The sequence below is a fragment of the Fundulus heteroclitus genome, chromosome 15 (genome assembly GCF_011125445.2).
Source record: "Fundulus heteroclitus isolate FHET01 chromosome 15, MU-UCD_Fhet_4.1, whole genome shotgun sequence".
Classification (NCBI taxonomy): domain Eukaryota; kingdom Metazoa; phylum Chordata; class Actinopteri; order Cyprinodontiformes; family Fundulidae; genus Fundulus; species Fundulus heteroclitus.
This window is the reverse complement of record NC_046375.1, coordinates 19,151,263-19,177,377: the sequence shown is the minus strand read 5'-3', so window position 1 is coordinate 19,177,377 and position 26,115 is coordinate 19,151,263. Positions and strand designations below refer to the sequence as shown.

The window sequence follows — 26,115 nt, the reverse complement described above, 5'->3', positions numbered from 1 at the left end:
CTGCGGCACAATGGTGCCCCCTGCTGACGTAAAAGTACAATCGCAACTACTGCAGAGATGAACAGCTTGAGAGTAAAGGCTGTGTTTCAGTCAAGCAACTGGAAAAAATCAAGAAAAAAAATAAAAATACTCACAACCACATTTTGGCCTTTTTTTATTGTCCATCAAATTCTTAGATAAAAGAAGGTTTGTGCCTTTGCCAAATTAGCAACAGTAATATCAGCAGATATCTCCGACAGTGGCAGCATTTTGGAAAGGAAAAAAAAAAAAAAAAAAAAAAAAAACGGGTCCTTAAACATTTCTTTTTTTTTTTTTTTTTTGTAAAGTGATACCCGGAAAAAAAAAAAAGTGACTTGCACACATAAACACGCTGCTATTGTTCTAACAGGTTTGCATGTCCAGCAGGTGTAATCTCATCCTGAGGTTAGCGAAAAATCCACCTTTACCGGTTAAACAGTCAGGACTTCTATGGTCTCTTACTTTTCAATTATGCAGACATTTAACCAACCGAAAGCGGCACGTCTTTCTGCAACATTTCCTCCTTCACAGACGATCAAATGTTGGAGGCAGGGCTCAAAGTGCAACAGATTATTATGTCCCCCCCCCCAAAAAAAAAAAAAAAAAAAACTTAGGAAAAGCAATAGCCGGAATAAAGTGACCATTAAACATGTGCAAATTTACAGGCAGGCTTCGGATGTATCCTACACCCTGGACTTTGGTTTTAGGGATGTCAAACCTAAACTTATTGCCTTTGTTTACTGAGCAGTCGGCTACAATATTCCAAATGCATTTAACTGTAGTGTCCCGTCGCTGTTTTCATAAATGATTCTTGAGGATGAAGATGTACAAGGTGTAATAAACACAAAATAAGGCTGGGATTTGATATACTCTGCAGCTCTTTAAAACACAAGTTCGTAATCTGATCTACAGCCGTTTCACCAGACATCGTATTCCTAATGGGAGACTATATAAATACATCTCAGCTGACAACTACTGAAGCCCAGCTATAATGTAACCGCATTCATTTTAGACCAACAACTAAGAAGCACAGAAAAACCTCATCACAAAAATGCAGTTTCAGTCACAGTGAAAAATATTACCCGAGGACGTTGCTTTCCTTCCTCAAACTTCACGCCGATTTTGAGGTTCGTTCTCCGGCAACGAGCTAATTTCGCGCCGTTGTAATTTCAGCGGTGGGAAAGTCCGAGCACGGTTGCCTTGCAAAAGTCTTCATACCTCTTAAACTTTTTCCACATTTCGTCATGCTGCACTATACTTTGACGCATTTCATTTCGGACTTTGTGAAGACCAGCAGAAAGTGGTGCATAATTGTGGATTGAAGATGATACAGTGTGTTCTAATTTAAAAAACAAAAAAAAACAAAAAAAAAAAAAACAAAGTCTGTACTACGATGTGCATTTGTATTAAGCTCCCCTTGTTCCGATACCCATAAATAAACACCTTCTGCCACCTAAACTGAAAGAGATCCTCAGTTTAGGCAGTTTTAGCCACGCCCTGTTCCGGCCTTTATGGATGTGTGACAAGAGGGAAGCTGGAAGAGAGACTTGCAGCTGAAGTACTGACTGAGGAGAGCTGAGCACTAATGGACATCCCCCCCCCCCCCACTCCTACGTTCCTTACACTTCACAATTAGGTGCTAGTTTTCTGCTGGTCTTCACATGAATTTCCCAAAGAATACATAGTGCTTTGCAGCTGAAATGTGAAAAAAAAAAAAAAAAATATTGGTTTGGATACTTTTGTAAGGCATTGTAAAAAAAAAAAAAAGGACCACGTTCCAGTAAAATGGCACAGAAAAATAAATTAAACAAGTGATATGGCATAAAGAATGTAGGAAATGACAGCCATTGTTATCCAATGGGGGATCAGTTTTAGATGCAGGCGAACATCTTAAATCACACCTTGAAAAACAGCAGCTGCTAAACATGACAGTGCAGAACTAGCGGAGCGGCGTCAGTGGGATGCACAGGAACGAGTGGCACGCGTTTCATTTCAGTCATTTGAAGCTCACCTCCCAACACGCGTGCCCATTTTTTATTTTTTTATTTTATCATTCTGCTTTTCAGTCATGGTTTTCACCCCTCTGACCCCAACAAAGAGTTCGCAATCCCGCTGAGTCAGGCTCGGGGGGGAAAAAAGAGCCAGCGTTGGCAACGCGAAAACACATTTCTGATCTCCTTTTGGAGCGGCGGTGCACTCAGCTTCCTGGAATTCAACGTGTTTTAGAGAGACAGCAGCTGGCCAGCCAACCAGGAAGCTTTCAGAAGCCACGGCGCTGTTCAGCTATTTCTTTGGCACAGCTAACGGGGCGGGGATTGGGGGGGGGGGGGGGGGTTGGACTCTGGGTCCAGTGAACACAAAACAAACTCCCTGAGAGAGGATTCAACCCAGCTTTAGGACCGCTTGGAACTACAGAAAGCAGTGTGCAAGGATTTAATGTCAGTGTATTCTGTGAACGCTGTTATTACAGTGTAACTTTGACACTTATTAACGCCCAGCCGTGGAGAACCTGTCACACCCCTGGGATAAAGCTCAGCTAAAAGCGGTGCGCCGCCAAAACCTTTGACAAGCATGAAGATAAATCCTGCTTCCTTAAACCGGATGCCATTAATCCTGGAGTTTAAGTTCAACGCTGCGACATTTACAGATGAAATGACACACAACGCATCGGTTTCCAGCTTCAATGGGGACTTTTTTTTTTTTTGTAAAATCCGCATGAAGGAGCAATAAAACAAAACCAGATTATAAGGACAGCCGTGAATGACTTTCCCTAAATGTGTTGTTTTAAAGCTCAGGAGCAAGTTGATACTGAACCTCTTTTTCTAGAACCCTTCCTGGAAACTAAGGGACAAACAATAGAGTCAGGTGACCTTTAATGCTTTTGAAACTGACGGATTCCCTGGCAGAGCCCCCCTCCCCCGCGGGGTTTACATTCTTGCCTCAATGCTAATAAAATCGATCCAGGTTCATAAAGAGAACCGCACCACTTCTTGTAAACTATGAAATCTGATAACGTTAAGCAGAACACAGCTATATAAAACCCTTTTGAACTCATTGGTGGGGGGTATACCATGCCTTGGCAAAGGATTCACAATTTTCTTTTTCCCACATTTTGTCACGTTACAACCACAAACTTCCAGCTATTTTGTGTTGATTTTATAGGTTAGGTCGGCACAAAGCAACAAATAAGTGTTTGTAAGAAAGGAATCTGAAATCTGAAAAGGGCGGCAGGCATTTGTCTTTGCCTTCAACCTGATGCAACTAAGTAAAATCCAGGGCAATCGAGTCGCCTAATGAGAAACCTAAGCCCACCGGACCACGGGACAGAGCAGTCGGGTCAGAGATAGAACTGAGGGCAGGGTTAACGCAGGGTTTGGTTATACAGCAACATGCTGGGTGAGCGCATTAATCATGTAGAAGAACGTGCTCTGGTAGGATGAGGTAAAAAAAAAAAAAAAAAGAAAAAAAGAAGAGATTTTTGGCTTATATGCTAAATGTGTTTTATGGAGAACTACTACAGCACATCACCCTGAGCTCAACATCCCCTATGATGAAACAAGGTAAAGGCAGCGTCATGCTGTGGGGATGCTTTCCTCTAGCAGGAACAGAGAAGCTGGTCAGATGAGATGAGAAGAAGGATGGAGCTAATTAAAGGTCTAAAAGCAGCAGGACACCGAACCTCGAGAACCAGAACTGAGGACCACGGTTTTAAATTGAAGCATATTCATGCAAGAAAACTGAAATAAACGGGCCCAAATGTCAGTTTGTAGATGTGCAGACAGGCCTACTCCACAACGAGCCGGAGCTGCGATTGCAGCAGAAGATGCTTTAACCGCTGGAGCCGAATCGAAGCGCCTCGCCCTCTAATTATAACCACGAATCACGCTTGTTTCCCTTGGTTTCCTGTCTGTTTGTAACGTGACAAAATGTGGGGAAAAAAAACTACTATGGCGGGGCACTGCCTGACGAGCAACGGCATTAAACACGCTAAACCCTAAAAAGATAACGGGACGACAAAGCGACCGGATCAATTGTACGTTGCACCACATTCAGCACTTTGTTTTGGCACGGCTGCCTTTTTTTTTTTTTTTTTCCTTTTTGATGACACGGTAAGCAGGCTGAGCAGGGGCGAGGTCTGTTAGCAGGGCCAAAAACAGGGGATGGAAACGCAGACAGGGAGCCGGAGAACAAAGCGAGGGGACGGGGTTGTCTCTTTCAGCGTGTCATGACGGCTCAACCTGTGTTGGCAACTTCTAGCATCGGGCACACACCCAGTTTTCAGGCCTTCCAGCGAGAATTTAGGAGCCACGGTTGTCCCAATTTCTGAATAGATTCATCTTTCCGCCAGTGAAACAGGAGGAAACTCATGATCTGCTGCTCTCAATCATCCCTTATTACAAATAACTCATTTTTAACAGTGGATCTGAGCTCCTTTAACCAGTCAACACATTTTTTTTTCTGTCTTCCATTACTCAACTATACCAAAATATCAGCCATCTAGCTGTAGATTTTCAAGTTTCACACTGTGCAATGCACCACAGCATGATGCGGCCGCCCTCGTGCTTACCAGCTGGCACGGCGGTCTTAGGTTCAAAAAGCCTCACCGACTTCCCTCCAAGGACACTTCTTATAACCGGGACCGGACATCTTAACCTCTGTCTCGTCTGATCATGAAACCTTTTCACCAGAAGACATTCAGCTTCCGCTCAAAAGGTCGAACTCGTGCCAGGAAACCTAAACAAACGTGTTTCTGGTATGAAAAAGGGACAAATATCCAGTCAGAATCCCGCCAGAGGCTGGGTGACGGCTGCTGGGAGGAACTTGCCTTGATGTTTTTTTTTTTTTTTAAAGCCCAGAATTAAAGTGGCATTCATCCCCCGTGACAGTAACCCTGCAGAAACGGTAACCCCTCTAGCTCATTCTGAAATGTTACAACCGCATGTGTCGGTTTAAATTACTTCCTCCGACGTTAAATTTGAGGCAAACGAATAATAATAATAATAATAATAAAAAAAGTTTAAAAGCAGAAACGTTCAGAGCGCCCGCTACAATCATCCCGACCGTAATTCAGTCTTCACCGTAACGAAGCTGTCCCACATGGTCGCCGCCTCAAAATTCTGTCCTTCGACGTCCGGCCTCCGCGCGTCGACAGCAGCCCCCCCCCTCCCCCCTGGGCGATATAAATAAACTCCACGTGTTGATGTGCAATTATCAAAGCCTGGCTCTGCTCAGAGAAAGTACCGCTCAAACAGCCCGTGCTTGTTCGGCGAAGTCTCCTCCTTTAGAGTTTTTCTCGCGCCTCAGGCTGGCGCATCCGTCCCTGAGGAGATGTGGGTGTCGCCTTTATCCGGCTAGCTGTGGAGCGGGGTCAGATCCACTGCCCGGTGCCTCGGGTTTGCTGCTGCTGCTGCTTCTTCCTCCTCTTGCAGACGTAGTAGACAGGGAAAGCAAACAGACCTGCAGAGAAAGGGAGAAGAGGACAGTTTTCTATGATTGATAGACATCAATTATAGACACATGGGTGTGAAAAACCGTATTTGCCTAATTACAGATTTCTTCTATTATCAAAATACGTCATTTATTAAGGGGGAAAAAAATGTGCAAACCAACCTGACCCTGAGTGAAAAAGTAATTCCCCTTAAACCTAACAGTGCTTTTAAGCTGATCACTGGAACTGCATCTTGTGACATCCCACTGGATGACTTCTGAGCCACTCTTACCAACAGAATTGTTGTAATTCAGCCACAATGGAGGATTTTTGAGCATCCAGTGCTCTGGTTGTTGTTCTGGGTTCTTTTATAACCTCCTGGGTAAGTTGTCGATGTGATCTGGGAGTAGTTATGGCAAGCTGGCTACTACTGGGAGGTTTCCTCCCTTTGTTGATGATGCTGGTTCATTGGAGACCCGAATTCTTAGAAATGGCTTTGAACCTCTCCCTGACTTACTGATGCCAGTCTCTCCTATTGTCTTGAGTTTGCGGCCCCTTTGTGTCGTGATTTGTTGCTTCTTGAGACCTTTAAGCCCCCCTTATGTTGTCAGACAGGGTCTTTCTTGAGGCTACAGGTCAAGCAGTACCTTTGAATTGATGTGATGAGTGAAACTGAACCACAAATCAGTTTAATGAAAGTTAATTCATGATTCAACAATTATGTTTTCACACAGGAACAGCTTGGTTTGGATGGCTTTGCTTAGTTTCCATAATAAAGGAAATTATTTTTAAGGTACTGATTTATTAAAATGTGTTTGGTGATCTGAAGCATGTAAGTGTAGCAAAAAAAAAGGGGGGGGGGGGGAGCAAGAAAGCACCATAAATAAGTATTTAAAGATTACATGTTACAAGCTATTCTGACGATTCCATTAAGAATATAAGGATTTCATTTGATTACTCCACATTCAAGCTTATCCTGCACATGAAAAGTTAATCGAGCTGAGAAGCAGGAAGATAGCAGCACAAAGCCGATTCAATTAAAGCAAATGTAAATCTTCCATCGCAGCATATTAGTGCTCAGAAGATCATCTGTCAGATTTAGCAACACAGGAAAAGATTAACTCTAATTACAGTTCAGCCGAAGCATCAATAGCTCCCAGAGCAGCCCGATGAATGACTCAGCATCACTGCGGGTCTCCAGGCGGAGTCTGAATCTACAACTACAACACTGTCTGTGCTGAGCAGCTGCTTTGCTATGCAAAAGGGAAAAAAAAAAAAAAAAAGGCATTCCGCTTCTGTGAGTCAGGTGAGACATTTTGCATCCAAGTGATGGGCCTGGGCATGTGTGCTGACATGTGCAGCTGCGTTACCTATCACCAGAGCGAGAGCTCCGAGCACTATCACCAGCAGGAGGACCAGCGGCGCGATCAGCACTTTCGTGGCTGCGGAGAGAAAAAAGGAGGGGAGGGGAAACCAGAGGGGAGGAAAGGTTACCGTAACAACCAACGATCATCTCCGCCTGCAGAAGGATGCTCCTCATTAAATACAAAACGAGAGCCTCGCCGTGACAATGGCTCTTGTTATGGGTTAAAATCGGCCGCCGCCTGTCGACGCGGCGGAGCATTTTTCACGGTTACAGAAAGCCCTGTCAGGATTAGAGCTTCTCCGGGTCTTCAAAGATCTAGTAGCTGTTAATTATCAGAACTGAGGTAGATCTGTGCATGTGATGATTCACTAGAGGCGTGGTGTAGTGGATGATGCAAGTTACATGTGAGTTTTAAAGTGAAATGTCCCATTGTGTTCATTAACTGTGTCTTTAAGACATAGAAGTAGTAGTAAAGTGTAAATTTAATTTAAACTTTCTTGCCAATAAAGATTTCAATAGTGTGTGAGGCATTTCATTTATTTTAACACTCTTCACTCTGATATGGCTGAATAAGATTTGATTCAATCACATCATCTAGGAGTGTGGCAAGAAAAGGGCCCCTGAACGTTGTGACCTATGTGTAAAATGTGCAGCTGAAAACTGACACCCTGATCGCACCGTCCCCAAGGCTCCAGGGGAAACTGGGTGGTGGCAGCATGGTGCTGTGAGGATGCTTGTCTCCAGCAGGGACTGGGAAGCTGGTTGGAGTTGATGGACAGATTCATGAACCTAATTACAGAAAGATTCAAGAAGAAAACGTGTAGGAGACAGATACCAGGCAGAGGTTTGCCCGTCAGTGGGACAACGTTCTGCCAGAGCTACAATGGGAGGTATTAGGGCAAAGCCCAGCCTTGTGTTAGAATGGCGTGGACAGAGTTCACATCTAAACAAATCCCTTTAAAGTTCATGATTCTGTGCTGTTCTATACAGGGAAATGGACAAAAACGTATTTAAAATGATGTAAAGGACTGAGGAGGGGCTGCCAAAGTCTCCTGCTAAGTTATCTATCTTTTACACTGTGGATTAACATTAATAAAATACTGCTAATATTATTAGAATAGAATAATTAGCTGTTGAGTAAGATGTATTTAATGGAGTTGGCTATATCTGCCATTCAACCGGGCAGGAGTAAAAATCTGGTGGATGTTTAAAATGATGACACTGAAATTTTTCCAGTTATAATTTATTGCCACCCCTTTTAGGAAAACGTGTAAATGGTCTTTAACAACAATTCAATGTTTGTTGGACAAAGCAGGTTTGAAACTGTCCCAGATGTTTTAATCACTGATACATTACTTTCTGTTTCCTTTGGGTAAACATGTGACAGGAACAAAAGCTCAATTTCTCTAGGACGCTCTTCCAAATGGGACAGATGGGAGAACATGCCATTAAAGTAAGGTGAATCTACTCTATGCTGCAGAACATTTGGGATTTGTTCAAAGAGAAGAAGTCACAGACAAAGATTCTACTCAGGGTTAGACGCTGTTTTGAATATATTAAACGAAAGTACAACATAACTCTGTATTTTATGTAAATTATAAGCAGCTGGTAGGAACAGATTGCTCCACCTCTGGTTGGAATCGGCAGACGTTAAGCTTGATCAGCAAATTCACCATTCAAAACTTAGAGATGTCTTTCCCAGGCCATGAATGCATCATAGCTTGTGACCTAATTATTTGGACCCCCCCCCCATCCCCATATTATGTCCGTTGCACACTGAAATCATGCTTAGGTTCGCTTCTCGGCTTGCTTTCAGCACAGGATCATAGCAAAACCTCCAGCTCCATAACCTTTGGCAGCAGGTGGAAAAATACAAGAACTTTCTTAAATATCAGTCTGAATTTGTATGAGGGTGTAGAATTGAAACCAGGTATTTACAGAAATCTGCTATACATAATTGTGTTTTTTTTTTTTAAATCCCAGAAACAAAACTGGTGTTGGGTTTGTTACTTATAAATTTTTTCCACTGATGGCTCCATTAAAGCAGCAATAAATATAAAAATATATTTTTTATAAAATATGAATAAAAGCAGTTAATGCAACTTCTTTAGCAATTAGAGCTGTGATGATAAATACTTCTTATAATCACTTTTATTGTTAATGCAATAGATGCTACAATATCCCGTGATAAAGTAAATATTGCTACTAAACATTCCTACTGGGGACATACGCTGCAATCTAGCTTAACACATATAGTAGTTGTTAATACTTAACACTAGTGTTGCACCGATGCCATTTTTTTGGCACCGATACGATACCGATACCTGACTGCGCAGTATTTGCCGATACCATCTGTTTGGAATTGATGTCTGTGTATATATGAAGAACTGCTTACTACTTAGGGTAGTAGAACTTTTTATTGCCTACCTGGAATGGGTGACAATAGTTGAATAAACCTTTAGCTCTCAAAGGCCAAAATAGTGCAACATTCGTGAAATTATAACATGTATAATAGTAGTGCAACAGTAAAATTACATTAATAATTGAATAATCTCTTGTAAACTCTGTGTTTTGGCTCTCAAATACCAAAATAGTGCAACTTTCATGAACTTATATAACATGTATAATCCTAGTCGGGAGAGAGAAGGCTGCATTCAAGTGACATACAAACATCAAAATGGTATCGGTGCCTATTTGTTGGTACTCGCCGATACTGGGCCCCGTCCGATACTGGTATCGGTATCGGTGCAACACTACTTAACACTTGTCCATATACAAATAAACACTATAAATACAGTTTAGTTCCTAACCCGGTTCCCTTACAGCAGTTCTGTCAGGAGCCAAAACTCCTGCAAACTATGGTGAGAAGCTTTTGGAGCCATACAGAAAAGGTTTCACTCAAGTCAGTTTAAAAGGAGATTCCAATGACATAACAAAAAAAAAGTGAACTTTTAAACCTGGAAACAGTAAAAAATAAATAAAAAATGAATCTAAAAAAATAATCTGTTAATATGGAGATTAAAATAATTTCAGCAGTCCTAACTGAAACGGAAAAGCTTTAGTCTGGGGCTGCGTGTCTTTTTGTACAGAATGTAAACATCAGGTTGCAACGATGTCTAAATGTGTGGGGGAATCTTTTTTGGTATGACCACAGCCCCCTTCTGATTGGAGGCAGGAGAGGGGTGGGATCTCATGAAAAATATTTCTATTAAATTTAAAAACAAAACAAACAAAAATATATTTTTGCAGGATTTGCAACTAAGTAGCAAAAACAAATTACTGATAGTGTGCTAAAACACAACTAAGAACTAACTTTCTTAATAGGAATCTGTTAAAAATACAACTACACAGGACACCTTAACTGTTTTACTTGCTCGCTTCAAACCCTTTCAGATAGAGCAAAACTCAGCAGAGCAAAAAGTTTAAAGCCGCAGACGGCATACGTACCACAGACAGAGCCTCTGATTAGCCTCCTGAGGTGGGGCTTATCAGGAAGGTAACGATACTTGCAGCCAAACACACTGAGGTTGGACGTGTGGTCCCCGAAGAATCTGTCGCAAAATTGTGAAAGACGGAGTCAGAAAAACCCGATAACGGACAAGCGGAGCGGCCAGAGTGAAAAGCAGCAGACGGGCTCGAACCTGAGGTGTCGGTAACGCTCTCCGCAGCGGTAACAGAAGTTGGTGTTGCACTGCGCGCAGGTCATGTGATCGCAGCCCTCTGTTCGCTGAATATGGATCTAAAGTGAAGGGAAGAGGAAAGGAAAAAAACAAAAAAACTAAAGGTTGATTCCATTTGGGAAATTGTGTATTAAGTCGCGTCACTTTTTAAATTTTTTAATCTAATCCCGTCTAATTTAATCTAATACCTTGCACTTCGGACACTTCTGGGCGTTCCTCTGTCCCTGCTCGATGACGCTCGCCCAGGTCCGTAGCAGCTTGTCGCCTTTCCTGTAGTCGCGACACTTGAGTCCCTCGTGCCAGGGCGCGTGGCACTTAAAGCACCACACGAACTGGCAGCTGCTGCACTGGATCTAGGGCAGGAAAACAGGAAAATCTGACATTTAGAAAGAGAGAAAGGATTGCACTGAAAGGACTAGAACTTTTTTTTTTTTTTTTACAATGTATTTCATGACGCTTGTTGCAGAAAAAATGTTTTAAATTTAGACTGTAAAGAAGTGGCGAGTGGCACAAAACGGCACAACTAAATTGTTCATGTAGCAGTATTACCGATTTTCACCAGAAGCAACCTTGTCAATAAACTGTGTGCTAAAGATGGAAATATTTAATTGTTTGTTTGCAATTTCCAGTAGCTGGACAGAGAATTCACAAAGAGTCTACGTTTACAATGAACCCACAGCAAAACGACATCGATGTTTCTTAAAAATGTACCTATTGCGTGACATATTGTTATCGCAGCATTCCCCAATATTACACCACGACGCACCTTTCACTATTATTGTGCAGCTCCAGTTATACTCAGGGCTCTTTTTCATTAAATTAAAAAATTTAATATATATATATATATATATATATATATATATATATATATATATATATATATATATATATATATATATATATATATATATATATATATATATATATATATATATATATATATTTTTTATTTTATTTTATTTTTTTTTATTTTTTTTCCTGGACTAGACTTAACAGAGAGTTTGTGTGTAATTGTCTAAAAATGAAGATTTATCTGCTTTTCCTACTATCTGTCTGATTCTCTATCAGACTAGTCCTTTAGGATCATCTTAGAATAAACAAATCTTCTTTACAAGAATCTTTGCTGTCATTACGCGTTGCCGTTACCACATTTTTGACGAGGCAGGCACCGGCTCAGGGTACACATAATTACACGCCACACGCACACACAAGAAGATATCATCTTTCCAAAAAAGAAAAACAAACAGTTGATTCATGGCACTGGGCGAAGAGCAACGCTCCCCGAGGGGCTGAATTTGGCTCGGTCTCAGAATTGTCCTTAGGAAGACGCCATGACATCACCGTATAAACCATTTCATGTAGCTGATATAGCTACAAATGTGAATTCTCCAAAGAGTTTCATGAGAAAGAAGTAACATCAGCTTGTTGTTTCGTCAGGCCAAACGTCCCTCCTCGTCAAATAGGTTGGTTGCAGTAACAATACGCGGCTCTACCCAGTCGCCTTCCCTCTTTCTTCAATCCGTTTTTTTTTTATTTTTTTTTTATAATACCTATCGGTCGAGAGTTTAATTAGTAGGCTTCATTTTTGTTTCTTCCATCAGAAAAGGAGTTCTCACCTAGAGCTCTGTAACGTCACAACTTTCCGATGGTCTTTCTATGTAGTGCATCTTTCTCGTTCTTTCTCTTAATGGATCACTTTTGTGAAACAACATAACACCTGAGCATGTGATATGGACCAGCCAAACACATGATGTTGATGAACATCTATATTATGGCTATTTTACCCTTTTTTATGCCATAGGTCCCATGAAAATGTAGATATTTCTTTAAGCCCAACCACCCTTCAGCCAGAAGTCTTTTCACGTTTCGTTCCATGTGGTTTAACAATGTCGTCTCTTCTGTGTTCAACAAAAATCTGCTCAGAGGGCAAGACAAGGCGTGACGCTGTAACATCCATCGCACGTACAACTTAATGCAGCTTGAGAAATCTGGAGGCGACACCTGAACCCCACGCCTAGGCAGTCCAACTCATGCAGAAAGACCCTGGGTCTTTCTGCATGGAAAGACCCAGGGTTGCTTATCCCACATGGGGTCGCAAGGGGTGCTGGTGCCTATCTCCAGTGTTCAATGGGCACAGTCTCACCCTGGACAGGTGGCCAGTCTGTCGCAGGGCAACACAGAGACACACAGGACAAACAACCATTCACACACACACCTAAGGACATTTTTAGAGAGATCAATTAACCTAAGTCAATTAACCTAACAGTCATGTTTTTGGACTGTGGGAGGAAGCCGGAGTACCCGGAGAGAACCCACGCATGCACAGGGAGAACATGCAAACTCCATGCAGCAAGACCCAGGGTCCGACTCGAACCCAGAACCTTCTTGCTGCAAGGCAACAGCGCTACCCACTGTGTCACTGTGCAGCCCGACGATCATTCAATAACGATATATATCTATCGATAGTCGTATATCGATGATAGAAAAAAGGGTCAATAAAAAGTTCAATAGAACAGTTTTCCTTCCTTTTTGCATTCTAGCCTATCATGTAGATTAATTTTACAGTCTTTACATCCTCCCAACCAATCACAAACAGACCCAGGAACCAAGCTCCACCTCCTTCAAAGAGTTCATAAAGCACGTATCTTTTTGTTTTTTTTAAAAAAACTTGCAAAGTTTGGTTGAATAAAGGGTTGAGTTTGAATTCAGTGTTTGCGTGTTTTATATAAAAACAGGTCACTAAGCAACAGCATGAAAAGACCGGCTGCACTTAAAATACATGATTTGAATTTGTTGAGAATTATCAATACCGATCAATATGATTTCTATTTTATCGATATGATTTTTTTTCTATATCGTCCAGCCCTGATAATCATGTCCCCCTGGGTGGAGATCCCAGGGCCGATCCAGAACGCACTAGGACGATGTACTGCCTCTCCATTAGAAAGCTCTGTGAGATGGGTCTATGGGTGTTACTGCTGGACTGATTACCTTGGCAACCTGATCTCAGATAAGCAGAAGATATTAGACGGACGGATTGAAAGCATAAGCAGCCATACATTAGACACACCGATGTCCTGTTTGTTGTTTCCATGCGGCACACAAGTGAGATCTGATAACAAGCGGTCACTGAAAGCAGGAGGGAAGTCATTTCCTGGTAACCAGTAGAAATGATACAAAACAAAAGTCTGCGCCACAGTCTCTGCCCGCACCCACCCGTCTCCCTTGCCTTTTGCCGTCAGGCAGCGGGGAGGAACGTGTCCGGCCTTACCTTGTACTTGTGCTCGGAGCGGTTTGTGGCGTGGGCCTTCAGAGAGGTGAAGTGGCTGCACTGGGGACAGGGCTTTGTGCTGGAGTCCAGCTGACTTAGCTCCAGAAAGTAGTGGTACTTCGCCAGCTCTTCATTGCTCATATGGGAAATCATTAATCCCTCCTCCAGGGTGCCGCTACACTCCGGGATCGGACAGCCGATGAGAACTTTGCCCACCCACACCTGAAAAGAGGAAGAACGACAACAAAAGTTTAACTGCAAATCCGTGAGAGCGGAAAGCTGTCCGCGCTCATCCTGCAGCATCCGCCGTGCAGCGGAGCGTGAGTGTGCAGGTTGGGCCACGGTGGGACGGCGTGGTTGACACCAAGTATCTACATATTGAATAGACTCACACAGCTGATGGGACCTAGAGAAGAACTAATGCCAAAACAGACGGAGTGGGAGGCCGAGAGAAGAAGAGTGGAAGCGAAAGATCACAGAGGACAAACGGGGAGCGCACTTATAGTAAGTGAACCTCATCCACAAAGTCCTGTGGTTTGATGTTTCAGGGAGCGGCCCAAACCTTTTAAACCATCTAGTGCACTAGAGTTGATACAGATTATATATCATAAGGAGTTTTTTGGACACAGATTTGAAAAACCTTTTCAGTACAGTAAGTCTGACAGAGGATGCATGATTTTCCAGAGCTCGTGTACTGGTGATTATTCAGCCTCATCTATTATTAAACCCCTACAAAAAATTTAATGCAACAAATCCCCTACGGAAGTCTACTCACTATGAAATACAAGCCCCCCCTGTGTGCAACCTTAGTACCACTAAAGATACATATGTTATGTGAGAGACCTCTATAGAGAGTTTTCTTAGAGAACTCCAAGATCGTGAAGCCCGAGGAGAACTCCAGACAGGTCAGGGATAGATTTGTGGAGAGGTTTAAAACAGCTTTAGGTTATAAAACAACATCCCAAACTCTGAAATCTTAATAAACCCTCTTAAACCCAGTATCCAGGTATAGAAAGAGGTATTGACACCTCTGCCAACCAACAATGACATAGCCTTCTCAGGAGAGCAAAGCATTAGTCAGACAACCAGCCCAGAGGCCTATGGCAACTCTGGAGGAGCTACAGAGACCCACAGCTTGTGTAGAAGAGCCAGCAGATCGGGAAAAAAATTCTACTCATGCGCTCCATACATTTGGTGGCTAGGAGGAAGTCCTTCTTGTAGATTGCCACAAGCCAAGTCGGACCTATACGTGCTTACACCAGATATTTGTAGCGGCCACAGATCGTGGCCAAGAAAGAAAGAAAACGTGAAAAATGTGAGTAAATCGTAATGGATATTAATGTCACATCTCTAAGCAGTAATATGACAGCTAAATATTCTGGATGTCATTCAGCTCTAGTGAATGCCTTTATGATGGCACTGTAATCTTCCTCTATGACCCAAAGTAGGAGAATCAAATCTTAATTAGTCTTTTATAACTAAGAATCATTTTACCTTCTACCTATCTAGCTGTAGGGCATCTCCTTTTCTCCATGTCTATTCTTGTTTCTGTTTTTTCAAATTCATTTTTCTTTCTTTTCTACCCAAGTGTCCCATTTCCCACTGTGTGTCAATCAAAGCCCCCTCCCATCTCCCAGGGGACGTGCTGCAATGACATCTAATAAGGTAGTCATCAGAATGTGGGTGTCTGAGTGTGCGTTTCTGTAAACGTCCACACCCTTTAAAAAGGAGTCACGCCTAAATATCTTCTTTGGCACCTGTGCATAAACACACACAGACAGACTCATGCAGACAATGAGCGCCGTGTACTCGTTCACTGACATGTGGCCATGCAGGCCTGATAGCCGCGCCGTTTGCTTTTAACCACAACGCCGAGGCAATGATGGCCGCCGCCTGGCGGGACCGGTTCGACGGGGCCCCCTCCTCACAGACACGTGGCGCACCGCGAGGTCGGCGTGACGCGTTGAGCCGAACGGGTTCCGTCTCAAATGACGACCGCTACACGTCTTTGTAATCGACAGCATTGGATCAAACGAGGCCAACGTCACGTACTGCAGACGGCAATGTCGGCTGCTATCCGTCAGGTTCGTTTTCCAAAGAGGATTTTGGTTCCTGGAAACACATTTCTCTGATTTCTTAGACTCTTATATTAGAGATCCGCACGTCAATGTTCAATTAAATGTAGTTTAACCTAAAGTAACCCCAGCTGGAGTCTATTCCAGTTCAACAAGAATAGAGGGAAGCTGGTTTTAGCTTCCAACTCTTTAAGAACGATTTAAATCCAACCCTGACTGCGCAGCAGTGCACAACAATGTTACACATACTGATTATTATTGAACAAAAAAAGGGCTAAAATCAACAGGCTGTGAGTAAAATAATCAAATCCCCCCATTAAGTCAGCAGGTCTTAGAACCACCCATAGCAGTTATACCTCCATGCAGTTGGTTTCTTTAGGGCTTCTTGACTTTGACTGGGCCGTTGCTACAGACTTCTGCAGGGGGATTTCCAGCTTTGTTGAGGACTTTCGGCCTAAATTCTGCCCTCACATCCCACATTAGAATACTTTATTATGCAGCAGAGTTCACAGTCGCCTTACAAGGGGCCAAGGAGCTTTGGTTGCAAGACCGGCCCAAACCCTTATTCCTCCTCCCTCCCACTCTACAGTCTTTTTGTCGTCATTTCAGCTTTTAACTTTTTATTCTCTCTCTTTTTCTTCATTGTAGGTACACCTGGTCTGGCGTTCTGTTAGCTGTGACATCATCCAGAGAAGACGGCTCATCCGCTATCACCATCTAATGTAGAACAGATTACTGGATCAATGTGTGCTTCTGTGCTTTTTTGTCTCTCTTGTTGTTTCTCTGCTCTGTCTTCTGTAACCCCCAGTCAGTCGAGGCAGATGACCGTTCACACTGAGCGTGGTTCTGATGGAGGTTTTTCCTTCCCGTTAAAGGGGAGTTTTTCTTTCGACTGTCGCTTCATGCTTGCTCAGTATGAGGGATTGCTGCAAAGCCATGTACAATGCAGACGACTCTTCCTGTAGCTCTACGCTTCTCCAGGAGTGAATGCTGCTAGTTGGGACTTGACCAATCTGTATAATCTGATTGAATTTTGACTTTGTAAAGTGCCTTGAGACGATATGTTTCATGAACTGGCACTATATAAATAAAACTGAATTGAATTGAATTAGTGGGCTTGGGAGTGTTTTTTTCTCTGCACTCTTAAGGAAACCGCAGGTACTGATTCTTTCACACAGTCGCCCCCAATTCTCTTGATTTTGAATAACTAATAAAAATGTCCAATCTGTTACGTGGCAAGACATTTTTTCATGCATTCTTCAAAGGCATTCATCTGGCGCCAGGAGGCTTGGAAGCAGCGAGCATTTGGCAACTTGGATCACCGCTGCGACACGATTTTTGGAGCCAAACCAGCAAGAGGCGGTCTGACATAACGCTCACTCTACACACTTGACACCAAGCTTGTGTGCTGAAATCAGCTAGCGGCGCATTAACGAGAATGCAAAAACCGACCCCCCCCCCAGGCAAGTTTTTTTTTTATGACCCTTTCCGTTTTCAGCTTGCTTATCAGACGGCGCGCTTTTCACTGTGCGACCTGCTATCCGAGTAACACGACTGCAGACAAAATCTACTTTAAACGACTGATTAAATAGTTTTACATAAACAGATTAAAGCAGATTAGAGCAACGGTCGCAAACTTCCGCGCGGCCCGAGCGATCTGGCAAGCTGCATGAATGTCTATTAAACCAGGGAAAGTGTTTAGAAGATGCCATCTGACGAAGGAGGGGAGGCTTTTAGAGAAGAAGAAAAATAATCCGCCCCGCATGACATTAACCATGGAGGGGGAAAAAGTATGCCCAATGTACATGTGTTTTTTTTTTTTTATTTCTGCTCTAAATTGCTGAGCGTTGACGTGCTTGATGTATCAGACCTAATCACAGGAGGAGCGGTCAATAGAAGAAGTGCCGTTTTTAAACAGAGTTGGCCCAGATTTTCCCGTTGTCTCTGTTTTGTCTGTGGGTGCCTGTAACGCGCTGCTGGTGCGCCAGCAAAAACACCGCAGGCGTCAGCGATGAGGGCGCGTCTTTTACACTGCAAAAACGGACCTAAAAATAAGTCAAATGTTCTTAAAATGAGTGTTTTTGTCCATGATTTGAGCAGGCAAATAAGTAGTAAGTATTTTGACCCCTAAAATAAGATAATTAGACATCCTGCATTTGAGATAAGATGATGGAGATGGATTGTTCCTTTTTTAAGTGCAAAAATCTTATTTCACTGGCAGATAATCTTATTTACCTGATCAAATCAAGGACAGATGCATTCATTTTAAGAAAATTTTTACTTATTTTTAGTTACGTTTTTGTAGTGTAGGAAGTCACCCAGCAGAGGATGGCTTCCTAAAAGACGCTTGACGTTTTTTTCTGAAGTGCAACAGCAGCAGACGACGCACCTCGGGATAAAAGTGGACTCTTTCAAGGCAGGAATCTGAACAGGCTCCACCGTTTGCAAAGTCTGCTATTACATAAACTATTTGAGCTTTTTTTTTTTTTTTTTTTTTTAAGCTGCTTTGACCTAGATTCACCAAAGAAGTATTTGTCACGAGACAAAAGAGACCTTCAGGTGCTGACTTCTGGCATTGTGCTTCACAGATCACGTAACCGTGCTCCACTTGTTAGCCGGCCTTGAAGAGTTTAGGTCGACCCCCCCCCCCCCCACCCCGATCTGGATATCTTTCCTGAGCATTTTAAACACGCGGGGTCAGCTCCTGGTGGATTGCTCAGAACCGTGAGCCGGACCCAAAGTTCTCCGGGAGGCTAAATACGGAGCATGCAAGTGCGGCAAAGAAGAATGTGCTTTAAGAATCATCAACCCAGCTGCTGGAGGTTTTCCCAGCAGTGACTGTTTCCAGGACAGACAACCCCCTTCCTCAGCCCTTCCCCTACCGAGCAGTGGATGCTCACATCCCACCACAACCCAACCCTTCGCCACACCGACTAGGGCTTTCGGATATGAAGGGGACACAAGAGCTTCAATTTGACGGTAATTAAGGGTCTCTTTCACTATTATTTTTTTTTAAACAAACTGATTCCCTCTAATCATAGATTTTCAACAGCACAACCTGAGATTTGTGAAACCTTTGCTCTATTCAGTAAAACACACACTCACAAACAAAAAGTCTTTTCCAATTATTTTGGGGCATCAAGATAACCTTAAATGGAAGAGCTAAAAGCCACACAGAATGCATGGAGCAAACCTGGGGATTATGCCAGAGAAGGCAGGCTTTTCCCTTGAAAGATCCATCCTAACTAACCCTGACACTGAAAACTGCGGCCTGTGAAACAGGAGCGGCCGATGGCAACGGAGAGGCAGGAAGGAAGCGCTCCTCTGCGCAACATAATAAACGGATCCATATTGCAGTCAAACGCCGCCTTAACCCTCGCACAACAAGCCCGCTTTGAGGGAGAAACGACTCGCTCCAACCGACCGGGATATTGTGAGCGTCTCAGTTCAGACTCTGCGGCGTCACACAAGACGTCTTGTAGTCGGTTTGTGAGTTTTAACATGAATGACGGGGGCAATTTGGATAAAGGAATGCACCCGATTGGGGTTACAGATCCTCAGCTTCTGACGGGAACGGACCTCAGAGTAATCATTCTGCGCTCTAGGTGCATACAGCAAAGCACCAGCTCTGTTTACGTTTCTCTCACGGCGAATTTCCTCCTGAAAGTCAGACCTACCCTCCCTCTGAGGAGGACAAAACAGGAAAGCGTTGTCTTAGCCGCCATCATCCGTTTCACCTTTCATCGTCCTCGGCGGGGTATCGATTGGTGGACAGGGATGCTTAATGCTCTTGACCTCTAATCTGGAAACCTAGCCTGCTCCCGAGCACATTAGGTTTTGCAGCACAAGAAGTTACCCGGCCTCGTCACACTGAATATCTGGAACCGAACCTGGAGTTACATCGACTAGCCGGTCAGGCCCTTTCAGTGGATTATCCAACAATAACCGCAGACTTCAGAAACCCCGTCGAAAAATGTGAAACTGTAAAGAAAAATAATTAAAATTGTAGCTTTAAAATTGAAGATTCGACCACGATCGTCTCATCGTCACGGACCCATTACAGTGTATTTCTTCTGTGTGTGTTTACATACAGATAGATGCAGCTCCAAAAATGCTAATATCATCAAAATGCTAACATTAATATTCAAAGGAGGAAAACTGCTATATTACATGAATTCATGTTTTACAAAGTGTTCATATTTTGACAATTACGTCTAATGAAAACCTAAAATAAGTAAAAAAATAAATAAAAAAAAAGACAATATTACGTAAGAATAAATATTTAAAGAAGTTCCAAAGAAAGTAAAAAACAAAGCAACTGGACTTGTTTTCCGTAGTTGAAGACGTTTCGCTTCCTCTCCAGGAAGCTTTCTCAATTCAAAAAGTCTAGAGTAATGATGAGTACCAAGCTATATACCACTGCCAAAACAACTCCAGACTTTTTGAATTGAGAAAGCTTCCTGGAGAGGAAGCGGAAACGTCTTCAACTACGGAAAACAAGTCTAGTTGCTTTGTTTTTTTACTTTCTTTGGAATGATCATGATCTGGATGACTGAGAATCTTCACCAGCATATTTAAAGAAGTATTTTAAAAACAGAAACAATGGCCTTATGAAAAGGTATAACAACGTATTACACCATATTTGCTCACAATACTCAAAACGATCCTCCTTGTGCAGACATGACTGCATCAGAGCAACGTGGCATGGAGGTGATGGGCCTGCCGTGGAGAGGAGGCCTAACATTCATCTATGTAGCATTCCTGGGCTTTAGGTCAGCTGAGTCTGCTGGGCTACCAGTCACAGTGATAGTAAGGGTAAAGCAGGTACTTGCTCTTTTGGCAAGAAGTTCTGCTGAAAAACTAAATCAGCATCTCTAGAACTTGCGAGTAGAGGGAAGCACAAAGTGCTCTAAAGCGTCCTGGCACACAGCTGTGCTGACTTTGGACCTGCTAAAACACAGTGTACTTAAGACTCATCAGATCAAAACAGACTGTCAACATTTTACACTGGACTTCTAGCAACGTTGAGTTGGGCCTCTCCACTCTTCCTCCAGACTTTAGGACCTTTATTCCCCTACAAAGCTGCATACGCTCTTACACCTGGTTCGGGTGGATTTAACACAAGGATTGGGACGGTTATAGCGCATATCCAGGATCCATCATTGTGTGGTGGTTCTTAAAGCTACAGTTGGTAATCCTGTTCAGGAACACTTTGTGTTATATTGGGTAAAATTTTCCTTCCATCCTGAAAATAGTTAATAAATTCAGTAAAAGGAGGGGTAAAAAAAAAAAAACAACGGTCTCTGTGAGAGCTGCAAAAACTAACCAATCCCTGCTCTTGGTCCTGCTAGTGTTTATTGGTGCGTTCCTTTTCCCTCGGAGGTCAGGTACTCACGAGTCGCAGGTTACGTCGTCTCTGCCTTTTTGCTTTCCAGTTTCCCTCCGTCGGACCGCGCGAAAAAACACGGACGCTCGCAACGTTGTTAAAACAACGCCAATGACGCTGTTCTGGGCGGTATTTTGTGCAAATGAGCAGAGCTGAAACATCCCGTCTGATGAACCCTGAAAGGTAGCGCCTGCTCGACTGACTTAATGTTACACAAACATAAAGAGCGGCTACAATCCAAGTATGAGGTTTTTACTCAATGTTGCTGAGTGTAGCAGCCATCGTGAATACAGAAGTCGGGTACCATCCTGTTGCACTGACTTTCCGACTCATAATACCAACTTTAGGAGCCGTTTCCATTCAATTTTTCGACCCGATGGTCGTGAATCCACTAAGCGCACTAAAAGTATCCGGTTAGCTTAGCAGTTAGCTTCAGTGTTAGCCGTTCACTGTAGCGCCACTACTCTCACTTTATGCTTTGAACATGGCTGAGAAATGCTAGAAGCAAAGTTTATGAGAAGAAGAAGAAGGTCTTAGTCGAAAGAAATAAGACCAGAGTGGATTTGGGAGATTTTTTTGTTTTTCACATTATCCCCCAGAGGAGCGGACGAGCAGGGAAGACAGTTTTGCATATAAGCAGTTATTCAAAAAGGGTCTTGGGGAAACTTCTGGGGAAAAAATTAAAAAATAAATAAAAATCACCAACTCTACATTTAATAGCACTGAAAGCAGCCCCAGTCCAAGACTTGTGAATATGCTTCTAAATTCTTCAAAATCAACTCAAGGCTATGGGTTATCTTCGCTGCTGGTGCACATTTTCTACCACACTTTTTCCTTCCACTCTACTTTCCATGAATATGCTTGGATACAGCACTTTGTTAACAATCAGCTTTTTGACAGTGATTTTTTTCTGGTTTTCTTTCTTTGTGGAACGTGTCAGTGTCTGCAGTCCTCCCCATAATCATGGACAGTCCTAGACAAGAGCCAACAGGGACTAATGCCCCTGTAGAAGTGGTCCTGGCGCCTGTACTGAAGACATAATATCAAATCAGTTTCTTATGAAGATATGTGCTGACACAGAAACTATAACTGATTGGTCCATCGGACCAATGTCCTTTTTTTACCTTTACAATTTTACTTGAATGATTTAAAAAAGAAGGTGTTACACTTTTAGCTTCAGCCACATTGAGATAGGTTCACAGTTTTTACCTGCTAGATCATGAGTCTGCTTAGGCTCTGCTGCTCACTTAATATATTAAAAGATAAAATAATTCCCTGTTTTTTTGTTATTTTGTTGAAATTGAGAAAACACTGGTTCCACTCTGGGCCCCCAAGTAAATTTGGTCTAGAATCACCACTGCTCATTTTTGTGCACTTCTCTTTCAAAAATCACATTTTTACTGGTCTTATGTAATGTTCTTTTTTTTTTTTTTAAAGAAAATGTATTTAGTGTTATCATTAGGAGTAAGCCATAGTAATCTAAATAGCGCTTGGGATCCGCGTTGCATTGTGGGACGTGGCGGCCATGTTGATGGCAACGCGAGCGTTAAAATACCTCTGACATAACGTTGTTGAACTAAGCGACGTAGAAGTAGAGTTGAGAAAGAATAGATAGAAAAAAGATTTTAAATCCCGAAAAGGATCTAAAATTTACCGGGACACATTAAATAGAGAAGCCAGGGACCGGTATGTTGACAAAAATCAGCATTATTAAAGTATGTTTGAAGGCTTAAAATAAATCATTCTGAGGGTTCTGAATTTATGTATTCAATTACTAACTTACTTTTTGAATTGACAAAGTGGAATTAATTTACTTTTTTGATGGCATTTTACTTTTATTTATTTTTTATAAAGAAGAATATCCTCGCCCAGGGCAGAATGCATGCAGGAAACGGCCCTGCCTGCTAACACACCAACCTGGGAGCTGACGTAGAGTTTCAGACACTCGTCGCACACGGCCTTCCCGCAGCAGGGCAGGGATGCGATGGTTTTCTCCTCCAGGCACACCCGGCAACAATCCAACCCACCGGCCTGCGCCCTTTCCAGGCGCTGGAATCTATCCCAGTACGGGTCCAACATTTCACACGGCGTGTACGGCTCCGGTTCCGCGTCCAGATCCCCCACCGTCACCGCGCCCGAGTCCGTTTCTGCTCCGTCCGATGCGGCGGCGGCGGCGTCGTCGTGGCGGTCCGTGATTTCGGCGTCCGTCCCATGCATGTCGTTGGCAATGCAGTACACCGTACAATAGACGTGCTTCGTGGCACCAAGCGACTCGCCCGAAGCCCCATTGTTGCTGACATCCTCAGCTTTAAGATGGCACTTATCTGCAACCGTTAAACGTTGAACTCCCGCAACGTCTGAAGTGGTCGACTCGCTTAAGGGTGGCTCGTTTTTACCACCGGCTCCTCCCGTCTCCGCGTCCGACTTTTGACACTCACCACTTTGTGCTCCTTGTACGTCCTTACAGTCGGTATTACCACTTTCCCCGCCGGCTCCATGTTCCACCTCGCTCTGCATCCGGCTTTTTGTACTCGAACAGTGAGAGGGCGACTTGGAATCCCCGAAATTCCTCCTCAGAACCTCCACGGCGCTCGCCCTCCTCCTCCTCCTCCCCGCTGCTCCGACTCCTGCGCTGTTGCAGTTGTTGTTGTTGTTCCCCTCCGCATCCCTCTCTCCCTCGCCGCTCCTCTTCCCCGTCCTCCCGTCGAGGGATAACCGGGACTTTGACCGGATGACAGGTCGGCTCAGGTCGCCAAGCGGCCGCCCAACTTCGCCGTCTGGGATGGAAGTCCCCGTCGTCTGGTTTCGGGACAATTTCCCCCTTCCCTCCTCGATATTGCTCATAAAGCTCGGCATCTCGCAGGCGTCAGCTATCGACTCGTCATCTTCCATCCCCGATTTAGCTCTCCCCATTTAGCGAGCGGGTCTGCCCGGGGAGGACCTGTGTCTGTCGGCCTTCCCCCCGCTCCCCCTTCAACTCCTACTACCAAAACAAAACAAAGCGAACAGGCTCGCCGCTGCTTCCCGGTGTTGTCGTAAGCACCGAGGAGAGCATTTGATAGGCCGATGGGAAACCTAGCGGCGGAGGGAAGACACGCTCCGCTGCTGGGAGGCGGTGGGGAGTCAGGATGAAACATCATAAAAAGTTAAAAGAAGAAGAAAAAAAAAAGAAATAAAGAAACTTAGCAAAAGTAACTTTATCTTAGTAGCTATTCTTCGTGTCTGGATGGTTGTGGCAAAATAAAAATAAAAAGCGTGGAAAAACTTATATTTCCAGATTTATCACCAATCTCGTTGTCTAAAATGTCCTTCTCTCAGTCCTCTCTTTCAACCTTCTGTCCTGTAGTCTTTTCCTCCTCTTATAATCCCTCCTGTCCTTGCTTCCTTGTCTTCTTCCTCCCTCTCCTAATTCCTCCCTCCTTTTCTTCTGCCCCTCTTTTCCATTCTTCCCTCTGTCGTTTCTTTTTTTCTTCCCCGTGTCCCTCCTTCCCTTTTCCCTTACTTCTTTCTCTGTTGCTTTTCTCCTCCATTCCTTCCATCCTTGCTTGTTTCCTCCCTTCCGTGCGCCCTTTTGTCATTCCTTCCGTGTCCTTTCTTATCTCCCTTCATTCTGTCCCTCGTTCCTTGTCTTCTTCCATCTCCTGATCATTGTCACCTTTCTTTCCTTTTTTGTCCTTTCTTTCTCCATCCTTTTCTTATGCCCTATCTTTCTGTTTCCCTTGTGCACTACTTTGTGTTCTTCCTATCTCCTATCTGTTCTTCCTTCCCTGTGACCTTTCAAGTCACGTCGTCTAGTAGGAGCAAGGTCAGCATTGCACTCTAAAAGTTACTGACCCTTGTCATAAATGCAGATTCTTTGTTATCCGTGAAACCTTTAATCTGATTTAAAAATGCAAATTAAATATGTCTATTTCAGATTTTTTTTCCTTTGAGACAACTTTTGAATTTACGTGCATAAATCGTAATGTTCAGATCTGTCCAGTCCGGTTTGGATTGTCCTATACTAAATGCTGATTTGTGTAAACAGTTTGTATTACTGTATCCGTTTAGTGCCATTTATGAAGGCTGATTTTTATTTCAGAGTTGCAAAAATGATTTACATTTTTGTGCTTCCTATCATACAATCTGTGTTTCTGTTTAAAACTGTTTTTAGTCATATACCGTTTCTGTTATAGTCTTATTATGCAGGACTTTGGACTGCTTTGGACTGTAACTTATGTTGCCTCATATGTTGGGAAATTGAAAAACACTTTTTTTTATGTGGGTCCAAATGTGAAAAGCACATTTTCTGAAAAATCAAGACTTGTAAAGGGCCCTAAATGGCACTTGGACTGGGATGAAGGGTGTAAAATCTCTGTTACTCTGAGTATGGACAGACTAAAGGTGACCCTTTATGCTGGTGTCCCCTCTCCTTATTTTCCTTTTTCCACACTTGATGACTGCCTGACCATCTTATGATGCTTTCAGACTAAAAGCGGCATGCACTGTATGCAGTGTCCTGTGTGTGTCAGTGCACTGGAATCAAATTAAGCAAATTTTACCTATGACCACAGCACAAACTCCACTCGTGCTTCACATGTGCTCTGATCAGCACAGCACAAGGCACATTCAGTCCATGTGAATGGATTTCATCTTTATCTGAAAGCTTCACTTCACTCTGTGGTCTCCAAACTTTGCCATGAGGTCCAAAACCATTGAGCTGAAGTATATATATTGTGCCTATTCTAATCTATTTTAGATTTCATTCAAAACGGACAAAATAGACTATTGTAGAAGAGGGATCTGTAAATCATTGTAGATCCCAAACAAAGGTTCTGTCATGACTGTTTCTAATGGACAGGCGCACAGTTTCCTGATTCTTTGGGTTGATTGCTGTCCTTTGTGGGCTAGA

The 26,115-nt window shown here is 43.2% G+C and overlaps 1 protein-coding gene across 1 annotated transcript; it reads right to left on the bottom strand.

Moving 5' to 3' along the window:
* Positions 1 to 137: 137 nt before the first annotated feature.
* On the bottom strand, positions 138 to 24,376 carry rnf217 (ring finger protein 217). Its single transcript, XM_012868784.3, has 7 exons — positions 23,142 to 24,376; positions 13,764 to 13,985; positions 10,681 to 10,845; positions 10,454 to 10,551; positions 10,260 to 10,363; positions 6,817 to 6,888; positions 138 to 5,475 (listed from the first exon to the last, which is right to left on the bottom strand). The coding sequence occupies exons 1-7, from the start codon at positions 24,135 to 24,137 to the stop codon at positions 5,387 to 5,389; spliced, it is 1,746 nt and encodes a 581-aa protein (XP_012724238.3). The 5' UTR covers positions 24,138 to 24,376; the 3' UTR covers positions 138 to 5,386.
* Positions 24,377 to 26,115: the final 1,739 nt, after the last annotated feature.

Coding starts and splice junctions, on each gene's coding strand:
- rnf217 (XM_012868784.3), bottom strand. CDS start 24,137: ATGGGGAGAGCTAAATCGGGGATGGAAGATGACGAGTCGATAGCTGAC. Junction 10,846..13,763: donor GCTCCGAGCACAAGTACAAG/GTAAGGCCGGAC, acceptor TTCCTGCCCTAG/ATCCAGTGCAGCAGCTGCCA. Junction 6,889..10,259: donor AATCAGAGGCTCTGTCTGTG/GTACGTATGCCG, acceptor TTCTCTCCGCAG/CCACGAAAGTGCTGATCGCG.